Genomic DNA, 11,015 nt, shown 5'->3' on the forward strand with positions numbered 1-11,015 from the left:
GGCAGGGAAAAGTACACCAAAAAACAAAAACACTGGCCTCTCCCTGGGAGAGATGGGAAGGGCATCAAAAAGGCACAGCTAGGCACAACTCCAAGTCGCTGAGACCAGGGGACACACCAGGCGACGCAGTCATTAGGCCCCTTCTGTCCCAGAGCTGAGCCTAGCGTGGGAGACCAAGGTCATCTGGGACCTCTGAGAAGTCACCAGGACTTCAGAGAAGCTCCATTCCAACCGGCTGAGTGAAGAGAGGATGAGCAAGGGAGATTTCTATTAGGCACTTAGTAAACCCTATTTTTCACTTCCCTCCCTTAGCCGCTGAAAGCCAATTTATAAATATAGATCAGAAAACAAATACCAATGCTTAGAAAGAACCCATATGCATAAATAAACGTCCACTGTATTTAAAAGGCAGTAACGCTCTTCCCAGTCTCATGTCCTCTTCTTTTCACAATGTGCAGCACCAGGTAGAAAGATCTCTCCAAGGTTGCTCCAAAGCCCGTGGGAGTAAATGTTCCGGTAGACCCGCGGCTCTGCTGATGGGGTCCCTGCCACTTGGGAGCAATGCTGGTACCAGGCCTGGTCACCTCTATACCACTCATTTGTAGTCTGGTTGGTGGCAGCCAGGTACAGAGCAAAGCACAGAAAGCCTCCCAAGAGGAAGCTCAGCATCACGACAAAGCCCAGCAAGAAGACAATCCTCGGAAAGGTCAGGAACAGGTACTGGGGACAAAGAAGAGGCAGCACATTAGGCAGCTAGGCTCTGAGATAAGGATCAGCACCCGCCAGCCCTGCTCTGTCCCACAAAACCGTCAGAATTGCCTCCCCTGCTCACCCACCTGCGTGCACACCTGACCCACTGAACACAGGTCAGAACCATACACAGCACTGATCAACAGCCCAGAAAGACACCACAGTGTATACGGAGTTTAATATGGGGCGAAGTGTGCGCACTGGAGGAAAAGGGAAGGGGGACTCCGGAGACGGTGTTGGGCAGTTAGCTACTCATAAAAGAAACAGAGAGGCCCTGGCTGGTGTAGCTCAGTGAATTGAGCGCAAGCCTGTGAACCAAAGCATCGCTGGTTTGATTCCCAGTCAGGGCACATGCCCGGGTGGCAGGCCATATCCCCAGTATGGGGTGTGCTAGAGATAACCATACATTGACGTTTCACTCCCTCCCTTTCTCCCTCCCTTTCCGCATCTCTCTAAAATAAATAAATAAAATCTTAAAAAAAAAAAAAGAAACAGAAATAAATGTGGATCTTAATTCAGCAAAATCAAGTCCAGATGGACAGAAGAGATCAATCTCTCTTTCAACACCAAACCACAAAGATACAGGTACAGGAGTACTCACTGTACAGTGGCACTGGTTTTAACAGTCCTTCCTACCAAAATATGCAAGTGAAGAAGGGTCAAACCCAGGACAGTCCGACTGTGGGACAATAAGGAGCCACTCAAACGAGGCCAATGTCTATGTGCCAGTTCGAAAAAGCCAGTGGTGACATGCCGCCCAGCGTGGAGAACACGCGAGGTTCCAGCACAGCCCTACCTGTGCAAACGCCAAACGACTCTCCGGACACATCCGGCAATACACACGCAGAGGAGGAAAGCCTGGTATACGCACACCAGAGGCTACAAATGTGGTTGCCTCTGGGTAGCGAAAGTGTTGGGAGGGAGGGGTGTAAGTTTTCACTTCATTTCCAAGATGTTTAAAATTTTCTTCCCAGCTTTGAAATATAAATTGACAAACCATTGTGAAAGTTTAAGGTGACAATAATGCAAAATATAATGTGTGTGTGTGTATGTCTCGAAATGATTACCCCAGTAAGGTTAGCTAAAGCATCAACGTGTGGTTGCCTCTCACGCCCTGCCCACTGGGCCCCTGACCGGCAACCCAGGTATGTGCCCTATATTGGGAATTGAACCAAGGATCCTTTGGTTTCCAAGAGGGTGGTCAATCCACTGAGCAGCACCAGCTAGGAGAAATATAATTTTTAAAAAGGGCACTCCAGCCTTGGCACATGACTGGGATGCAGGCCAGGTGCCCAGTAGGGGGTGCGCAAGAGGCAACCACACATTGATGTTTCTCTCCTTTCTCCCTCTCTCAAAATAAATAAAATCTTTAAAAAATAAAAATAATTTAAAAATTAAATTAAAAGGGTACACCGTATTTCCCCATCAAACTAGGGATGGTGCCTCCCACCCCAGCAGTGGGTTTTAAAAGCAATCTGACAATAGATGTTAATATCAAAAGTCTTATAAATATTGATAATCTTTGACCCAGTATTTATATTTTTTGGAATCTATCCAAAACAGTGTCCTAAATACAAAACTGAAACCATACACACAGACTGCCCACTGCCAAGGAGAAAATGCACTTCGCCAACACAGACAGCTGGCGACCACCACCTTAACAGACCAGCCCGGGCTTCCTGGACCCCAGGTTCCGCCAGACAGGATGCAACAGGAAACCTGTATCTCCACGTAGGAAGCATTTCTGCCAAGAAAAACTTAACCTGATTCTAATCGAAGCTCTAGAACCAACTTCCAGTTTACACTAGTGTCAGGAAACAGAGAAAGATGAGGTGGCACCAATAGGAACGAGACAAATTTGGAACATGGGACATTCTATAACAATGGGTGACTAGACTATTAAATACTTATGTCATTAAAAAAAAAGGAGGGCACTGTTTCAAACTAAAAAAAAAATCCAAATGTGATGCTTAAAAATAAAGTAGACTCTGGTTCAAGGAGGTAAAGGCTAGAAGGACTAATAAAATGTAACAAGAGTTGGCGAGGACGTGGAGAAACTGGATCTTTTACACAGTGCTGGTGCAACTGCCTTGGAAAAGTCTGGCAGTTCCTCAAATGATTACAAATAGAGTTACCATAAGACCCAGCAGTTCTACTCATAAGTGTAACTCAAGAGAAATAAAAACCTATGTCCACATAAACACCTGTACACAAATGTTCATAGCAGCTTTATTAAAAAAACAAACCAAAGTGCAAACACCCACAACTGATGGAGTAAAATGTGGCATATCCACACAACAGAGTATTTTTCGGCCGTAACAGGAAATGAAGTACTGGTTCATGCTATAACACGGGTGAACCCGAAGCAGTATGCTCAGTGAAAGGAGCCAGTCCAAAAGGCCACACGCTGCATGATTCCACTGACAAGTGTCCAGAAGAGGTAAATCCACAGAGACAGAAAGCAGACTAGTGTTTACCATGACTGGGGACAGAATGGAACGGGGAGTGACGGCTCACAGGTATGGGTTTCTTCTTTGGGTGACAGAATATTCTGAAATCAGTGGTGACAGTTACACAACTCGGAATGCACTAACACCACGAATCTTATCATTCAAAAGGGTGAATTTTATGGTAGTTGAATTACTAATTTTAAAAGATTTTATATCGATTTCTTTGTTATTGATTTGAGAAAGAAGGGAGGGAAGGAGGAAGAGAAATAAACATACACCAATTTGTTGCTCCACTTACGCATTCACTGGTTGGTTCCTGTATGTGCCCTAAAGGGGTCAAAACCGCGGCCTTGGCGTACGGGGACGATGCTCTGACCCACTGAGCTACCCAGCCAGGGCCTACAAATCAACTTCTTAAAATGGAATGGCTTCATGTTTTTACTGGGCAAACAAATGTGCTTTTTCCAATTTTGAAACCAGAAGTTAAAAGCTTACAGCCCACAACATAATTACCTGAACAAGAAGGAAGATGTCAATAACTTGGGAGTATCCAAGGTCGTCGATGTAAGTCTCCAGGTACAAGTCAGACAACACCACCACCTGGACCAGAAACATGGTGCTCACAATGGCCATGGCAGCCGCTGATGCGGTCAGCGTCAGGAGGTAGGTGAGGAAGTACCTGGCATTCCAGGCCCCAATGCAGTTGTTCACCCAAACACAGTGATGGTCAAAACGGTGCACGCACCGGTTACACACACCTGCACAGCAACAGAAAGCCGCACAGCCGAGTTGGTGCTTGACGAGACAAAGAGACCGTGCACACCTGTGGACTCTCCCACAAACGGGTTGTTGGCTGTATGAGCCGGGGAAACGGCAGCTGCTGTCACCACGCTTTCAGGACTGCAGTGTCCAATACAGCAGCCACCGGCCCAGCCTCCTGTGGCTAGTGGGCACTTGATATATGGCTACGAGAAACACTTGAGAGAATGCTTCGCTGGTGTTCATAAATTTACAGTTGTTTTTCAATTTGTGCAATACTCCTGCAGAGTTCAATGTGAATAATTTTGAGATAAAAGGAGTTAGTGAATTTACTTAACTTAGGCAGTTTCAAATAAATGCTTCTGCTCTAAAGGCAAATCAATTCTTCTGATAAAGATAAACCATTATGTCAATGCAGATGTGGATATTATAGAAAATGACACTTTGGTACTGGCTTGGATGATGAAGAACTGTTAAAACTGGAATAGCTCAGGTAAGTGAGTCTGCTCTTCCAATGGCAAACTTTATGATAACTAAATACAGAGCCTGGATTTCCAATGAAAATTTGGCGTCTGCATAAGAGGTGCTGAAACGTCTCTCTGAACACACACCAAAAACTCAGTACAAAAACAAGAATATAAACTACCCCATAAATGCTTTTTAAAATATTGATTACATGTTAAAATACTATTTTAAAAGATTTCATTAATTTATTTTCAGAGAGCAGAACAAAGGGAGAGAGAGAAACACCAATGTGTGGTTGTTTCTTGCACGTCCTCTACTGGGCACCTGGCCCAAAACCAGGGCATGTGCCCTGACAGGGAATTGCACCGGCAACCCTTGGCTTCACAGGCTGGTGCGCTCAATCCAGTGAGCCACATCAGCTGGGGAAAAATAGTATTTTCGATATGTTAAACTGAATAAATTACATGATTAAAATTAATTTCACCTATTTCTTTTTACTTTTGTAATGTAGCTACTAGAAAATTTAAAATCACGTATATGTGGCCCAGATTCAATTTTTGTTGGACAGCACTCGTCTAGCATGCTGGTAACTCCCCAGAACAGGCTCTGCCCGATGGGGATCTGCAAGCACCACGTCCTGCAGAAAAACCCCTTGGGCAGGATGCTAGCCACACGGCCAAGGATGGCTGTCCTGCCCAGCACGGATGGTCGCCCACTAGGCAAGAGCACGAGACCTCACCTCCAGTCATGTGAAAGAGACCACTACCAGGCCGCCACCAGCAGGGGCTGCCTGTGTCTGGGAGTCACGTGGCCCCACTTTCCACACCTGTAACAGCCCTCACAGGTGACGTTCACTGTCTGCCGTGGGAAGGTGAAGCTGGGGCAGCCGGGGCCACACTTACTGCAGTGCTTGGACCGTGCTGGCTTCCGTAAGTCACAAGTAGAGCACCTCACATTCTTTGGAAACATGACCTCATCAAATTCATAAACTTGAAGAAGTAATGATTCATTTGCTTTTGTTATGGTACCTGAAAAAAGTAAGCACAAAGGTAACACAGAATATTCACAAAATCTGTCCCGACATGGCACAATTAAACATTGCTATATTGAATGTTTTAATTCACGTTATAATTTTTCACAGCTTTAATGAAATGCAATTCAAAGAACCAATTCGCGCACTTAAACCACACCATTTGGTGGTTTTTAGCACATCGCAGAGCTGTGACTCGTGGCCACAATTTAGAACACTCTCATCACTGCAAAAAAAAGAAGTCCGGCCACAGTCGGCGCCCACTTCTCTCTACGCCCTACCCTCCGGTGGCCAAAATCAATACATCTGTCTGCATGGATGTGCCTTGTCTGGACACTCTATATAAACAGAATCACACAGTATGTGGTCGTTGGTATCTGGCTTTTCACTAACATACTATTTTCCAGGTTCATCTGTGTGGTACCAGGTATATAAGTACTTCATTCCTTCTTATTGCTAAATAATAGTCCACTGAATAGGCATACCACATTCTATTTCACTATTCATCAGTTGGTGGACATTTAACACTTCAAGAACAGGAAAGGTTAAAATCACAAGAATGGGGGAGAAACAAGCAAATATCAATCAATCAAAGTAAAAACAGTATAATAATTTTTTAAAGATTTTATTTATTTATTTTTAGAGAAGGGAAGGGAGAGAGAGAGAGAGAGAAACATCAGTGTGTGGTTGCCTCTCACATGGCCCCCAGTGGGGACCTGGGCCGCAACCCAGACATGTACCCTGACTGGGAATCGAACCTGCGACCCTTTGGTTTGCAGCCCATGCTCAATCCACTGAGCTATGCCAGCCAGGGCTTTTCTTTTTTTAGTATAATAATATTAATATTAGGCAAAAGAGACTTGAAAGCAATTACCAGTGACAGAAGTTCATTATATTTTGAAAAAAGTTTCAAGGGCAGAGATGATACTAATTCTAAACTTAATGCATGTACTAAGAATTATACATGTGTATAACTAATACACACGCACACATACACAAACACTAGGTTCAAAATATGTCAAGCAAAATCATACAAAAAGAAATCTCTCAAGTCTACTATCAGAATGAGAACACCTCTCAACAGAAGAATTAGTACGACTATAAAAGATATTAACATAATTAATAAACGATGTAATGAACTTATATGGTGCTGTATATCCAAGAACATGGGCCATTTACAAAAACTACATGCCCAGGCATAGTGCAAATATCAATAAAATTTTCAAAAGAAATACTATCCTTCAGACCTGGCCTCTGTGGCTCAGTGGATTGAGCGCTGGCCTGTGAACCAAAGGGTCGCCCGTTCGATTCTCAGTCAGGGCACATGCTGGGTTGTGGGCCAGGTCCCCAGCGGGGGGTATGAGAGAGGCAACTACACAATGTTTCTCTCCCTCTTTTTCTCCCTGCCTTCCCCTCTTTCTAAAATAAATAAAATCTTTAAAAAACACTATCCTTCAGAACATAAACTTTCCATAAAACACAATTAAGTGGAAGTATAAACAATTAAACTAGCCCTAGCCAGTGTGGCTCAATTAGGTAGAGCGTCATCCTGTAAACTGAGAGGTTACGGGTTTGACTCGTCAGGGCACATGCCCACAATACAGGTTCAGTCCTGGTCAGAGTGCACACAGGAGGCAATTGATTGATGTTTCTCTCTCTCCCTTCCCATCTCTAAAGATCAAGAAGCATGTCCTCCAGTGAGGACAAAAAATAAAATAAATAAAAATAGAAAATTAGCCCTGGCTGGTGTAGCTCAGTGGATTGAGCGCAGGCCTGCGAACCAGACAATCGCGGTTCGATTCCCAGTTCGGGTACATGCCTGGGTTGCAGGCTGGTTCCCTGCAGGCCAGTTCCCAGCAGGGGACGCACAAAAGGGGACCGTACATTGATGTTTCTCTCCCTCTCTCCGTCCCTTCCCCTCTAAAGATAAATAAATTAAAAAATCTTAAAAAAGAAAATTAACTAAAAAATTTTCAAAGGCTCTAAATGACCCATGGGTCAAAGAAGGCAGGAAAAATAAAATTAGAATACACTGAAAATGAAAAGATTATGCAAACGCTAAACAGCAAATCTTTTGCAAAGTCCTTCGCAGGATCACTATGTTTGCAGCACCATTAGTAAGACTGACAGCTGAGCTGGCTCTACCTAGAGCCTCCACGTACCAGGATCGGTCACAGAACTTAGGGCAAAAAACGTCAGGTTTACAATGAGCAGCACGTAGGGCAGCAGGAGGAGACACAAGGAGAAGTCCAGGTCTCGGCAGTAGGCAAATATTTCCCAGGTGTATTCCGTATAAACCATCCCTTGCAAGATGAGGTGCAGGATGATGAAGATGTAGTTTCTGAAAAGAAATAGGCACACGGCTTGTTCTTGGGGACTTCTCCAGGATGAAATCAGGCTACACCAAGGAAAGTTAACTGAGGGCCAACTACTGCCTTTGGGCTTGAGATGACAGTAAGAATTACAGGAGAAACTATGTGAAACATTTGGCATAGTGCCTAAAACACGGTACGTTCTCAATAAATGTTATCTATTATTATCAGCTATCTTGGGAACTGAGTTCTCAATATCTGACTATACTTCTTTTTATGGAAATGCATATCAGTATTTTCTCACTCTTCAAATACTTGTTTGAAAGCGGACGTGTCCCGCCCCTAGAGAGAAAAGGCAGACTATCTCCGAGCACAGGTTCTGAGCCCAGGCCTCCCCGTCCTCGGCAGCAGTCCTCTCCGTGTCACCCTGGAAACCTTACAAGGAGCTTCCTGGAGCTACAGAATAGCCACAATTAACAATCAAAAGAGAAAGGAAGATACTATCTAAACTCAAATATAAATACCGTGTGTGAAAGAGGTAATGGAGCAAACTTAGCATCGCTCTCTGAAGGCATTCTGGAATTACATAGGAAAATATCTAAAACGAAAAAAAAAGGAACATTCAGTTTCATTTTTCATTCTCCCCACTTCCCCCCAGCTCCCGCCAAATTAGATGCTTTATGTTCAGCTGACAATACTGGTGATATTGTGCCCCTGCATATGCGCAGGGAAGAGGTTTAAGAGCGTAATGAGGATGGCTTCCCTCAGCTGGCCTTCCTCTGAAGCCGACTCCTCCACTTTCCGCCCCGACCTCCAAGAAGGTGCCATGTCAAGGTCTTCAAGCCAAGGGAGGGGAGCAAAGCAGATGGATCAGGTAATGCTAAGGTGAATGCCGCTCCTTTCCCTGACCTGGGTTCCATCCTACGTTCTAGAGTCCAGATCACTGGCCATTAGGCCAGGCCCCTCCCAAATCAAGCTCTTCCCAAGGACTGCTCACCCCAGTTTTGCTCCCTTTGATCCTTGAAGGAGTGGGGGCAGCCCAATGCTCAGCTTTCTGCTCCTGTGTGCCCCAGTTTCACCCATCAGGCCCCTCTAAGCAGACACTGCTCAAATCCATGCCCAATTAAAGGCATCAAATCCAGAGAAAACTACCCAACCTTAAGAATACTACCTTCCGCCCTGGCTGATGTGGCTCAGTGGATTGAACACCGACCTGGGAACCAAACAGTCCCCAGTTGGATTCCAGGTCCCCAGTAGGGGGGTTTTGAGAGGCAACCACACACTGATGTTTCTCTCCCTCTTTTTCCCTCCCTTCCCCTCTCTCTAAAAATAAATAAAAGTTTTAATGATAAAAAAATGCTACCTTCTCTCAAAGCATCAATACAAGATTACTTTAAACAATAAGGAAAAAACACACTAAGACTTTGCAATACATGACAAGTGCCACAAATGAAAGAACAAGCGAACACACACATAAAAAAGGCATCTCTTGTTTGTTCCATCAGGAATACCGGTGAGCCTTCTGAACAGTGGTCTCCAAGCAGCACTGTTACCTGTGTGCCTCCCCTGACCAGGCCTTTCAGGTAATGGGTTGTGGAGCAGACACAGATAATGGCACCACCAACCAGCACTACAGCCAAGTAGAACAGGAAGAGAACCAGGAAGTCCATCCTGGGGCTGCGAAGGAACAGAAAGAATGTGACTACACTGAGGGATTCATTCCATGGCTCATATTCTCAGACATCAGCTCCCTAAACGATTCCCAAAGCAAAATTCGCCAGCCTGTAAGCACACTGCCTCTTCCATCAGGCCTCCAAGCAGGTCCTGAGCTCTCTCCCCTGCAAAAGTTCCCTGGTTAAACCAGTGTGGCCCGCTTTGGGGAATCTCCTATCTGCAAAATCCAAACTAAAGTGGGGAAAATATGCAAAAGGCATCCACCTTCTCTCCCTCAGCAACAAATCATTCTCCTACTTCCTTAAATATATACAAATATCCATACAGATGTTGACACAGACGTAGCCTAAAGAATGTGCAGGCAATGCCATGGGAACAAGCATCCCCTACAGGCGGTGGAGGGCCCAGGACAGGCATTCTGTCTGTGAAAGGACGTAGGTACACGGGCCTGTATTAAGAAACTGGAGATGATGATTTTTGGCCTCAGTAAATATGTTTCTGGCTTCCAATTACGATGACCGAACTAGGAACTATTCACGGGGCGAGACAGAGAAAATGAACAGCAGCAATCCTCACAGTGACTCGGGTCCCCAGCCTACATATCTCTTTTTCGAATAATTTTCGGCGGGTGGCTCTGACGTTCCTCCTGGCAGCATTCACAGGGAATTCCAACGGCATCTCCTCTTGCGCAGAGGCAGGCGCCTGGACCAAGAGGGGACACCCAAGGCTGCAGGAGACATGGCTCCTCCAGGCGGCTGAATCTGGCTGCAAAGACAGATCAATTCAGCCATCGCATAAGACAACTGGTGATATAAAGGAGTCAGGGGAGGAATACACAGAGGAGAATTGGAAACTCGGGGGATGCGAGACCCCGCAGGGCGAATGGGGTTATAAGACTTCCGGAGAAAAAGCTAACTGGGGGGAAAAAATAAGCTGGGAGCCAGGTGTCGGCGCCGGGGACCCAACAGAAGGGTCTCCCCGAAGCTGTTCTTCTCCAGCCTAGGATCCCAGCAGGTGGGCCGGGTAAGGACCTTCCCTCGGGGCCCGGGACCTGAGGTGGGGGGGCGGGGCTCAGGAGGCTGGAGGGGTACTTGGGGTTGAAGAAGGCTGCGGCCCCACATAGACCAGTGCGCGGGGCAGCTGGACAGACAGACAGACGGTTCCAGGCCTGCCCGGGTACCTGAGCGCCTGGCGCAGGAAGCCTTACCTCGAAGGGCGACCACCAGCCCGGCGCGCCCCACTGGCGCTTCCTGGGCGCGCCCCCGACTTCCGTCGTGTTCGTGACGTCACACGCACCGGCTTCCGGTGGAAGTGCGGAGGCCTTGGACTCGGTGGTCTGTGCGGTTCCCGATCAGCTCCTACTGGGGCGATCGGAGTTGCGTGACTCGGGCCCTCCGGGCTGCTATGCAGCCTGACGCGGGAAGGTGGGACTTCAGAGCGCGGTTGCCAGATAGCCGAGGAAAAGATGGGCCTGCGTCTGCGGGCGGGCCGGGAGCCGGAGCCGGGCAGCCGCCTGAGTCGCCCTGCGGCCCCGGCAGAGCCGAGCGGGCCGGGCAGTCCAGGGCACGCACCCGC

General features: G+C 46.6%; 1 protein-coding gene across 5 annotated transcripts; it reads right to left on the reverse strand.

Moving 5' to 3' along the window:
- Positions 1–372: 372 nt before the first annotated feature.
- Positions 373–10,712, reverse strand: ZDHHC4 (zinc finger DHHC-type palmitoyltransferase 4). 5 transcript variants are annotated; one of them, XM_053656964.1, is made up of 9 exons: positions 10,648–10,712; positions 10,017–10,205; positions 9,320–9,443; positions 8,291–8,364; positions 7,617–7,795; positions 5,327–5,452; positions 3,714–3,958; positions 3,495–3,527; positions 2,704–3,301 (listed from the first exon to the last, which is right to left on the reverse strand). In XM_053656964.1, exons 2-8 carry the CDS (start codon positions 10,094–10,096, stop codon positions 3,495–3,497), a joined length of 861 nt encoding a protein of 286 aa, XP_053512939.1. In that variant the 5' UTR covers positions 10,097–10,205; positions 10,648–10,712; the 3' UTR covers positions 2,704–3,301. The 5 variants fall into 5 exon arrangements, with proteins under 5 accessions (XP_036990754.2, XP_053512938.1, XP_036990756.2 ...); XM_037134859.2 differs by lacking the exons at positions 2,704–3,301; positions 3,495–3,527 and adding an exon at positions 373–720; XM_053656965.1 differs by lacking the exon at positions 2,704–3,301 and having other exon boundaries at positions 3,523–3,599.
- Positions 10,713–11,015: the final 303 nt, after the last annotated feature.

Source organism: Artibeus jamaicensis, unplaced genomic scaffold, assembly GCF_021234435.1.
Source record: "Artibeus jamaicensis isolate MK-2021 breed Jamaican fruit bat unplaced genomic scaffold, CSHL_Jam_final scaffold_3151, whole genome shotgun sequence".
NCBI classification, from domain to species: Eukaryota; Metazoa; Chordata; class Mammalia; order Chiroptera; family Phyllostomidae; genus Artibeus; species Artibeus jamaicensis.

Bases quoted from the DNA above. Each gene is read 5' to 3' on its own strand.
- ZDHHC4 (XM_037134859.2), bottom strand. From the start codon at position 10,096: ATGCTGCCAGGAGGAACGTCAGAGCCACCCGCCGAAAATTATTCGAAA. The intron at 7,796-8,290 runs GTATTTATATTT...ATTTCTTTTCAG, and splicing joins CATTACCTCTTTCACACACG to AAACTACATCTTCATCATCC. The intron at 721-3,713 runs GTAATTATGTTG...CTTTGTCCCCAG, and splicing joins ACATCTTCCTTCTTGTTCAG to TACCTGTTCCTGACCTTTCC.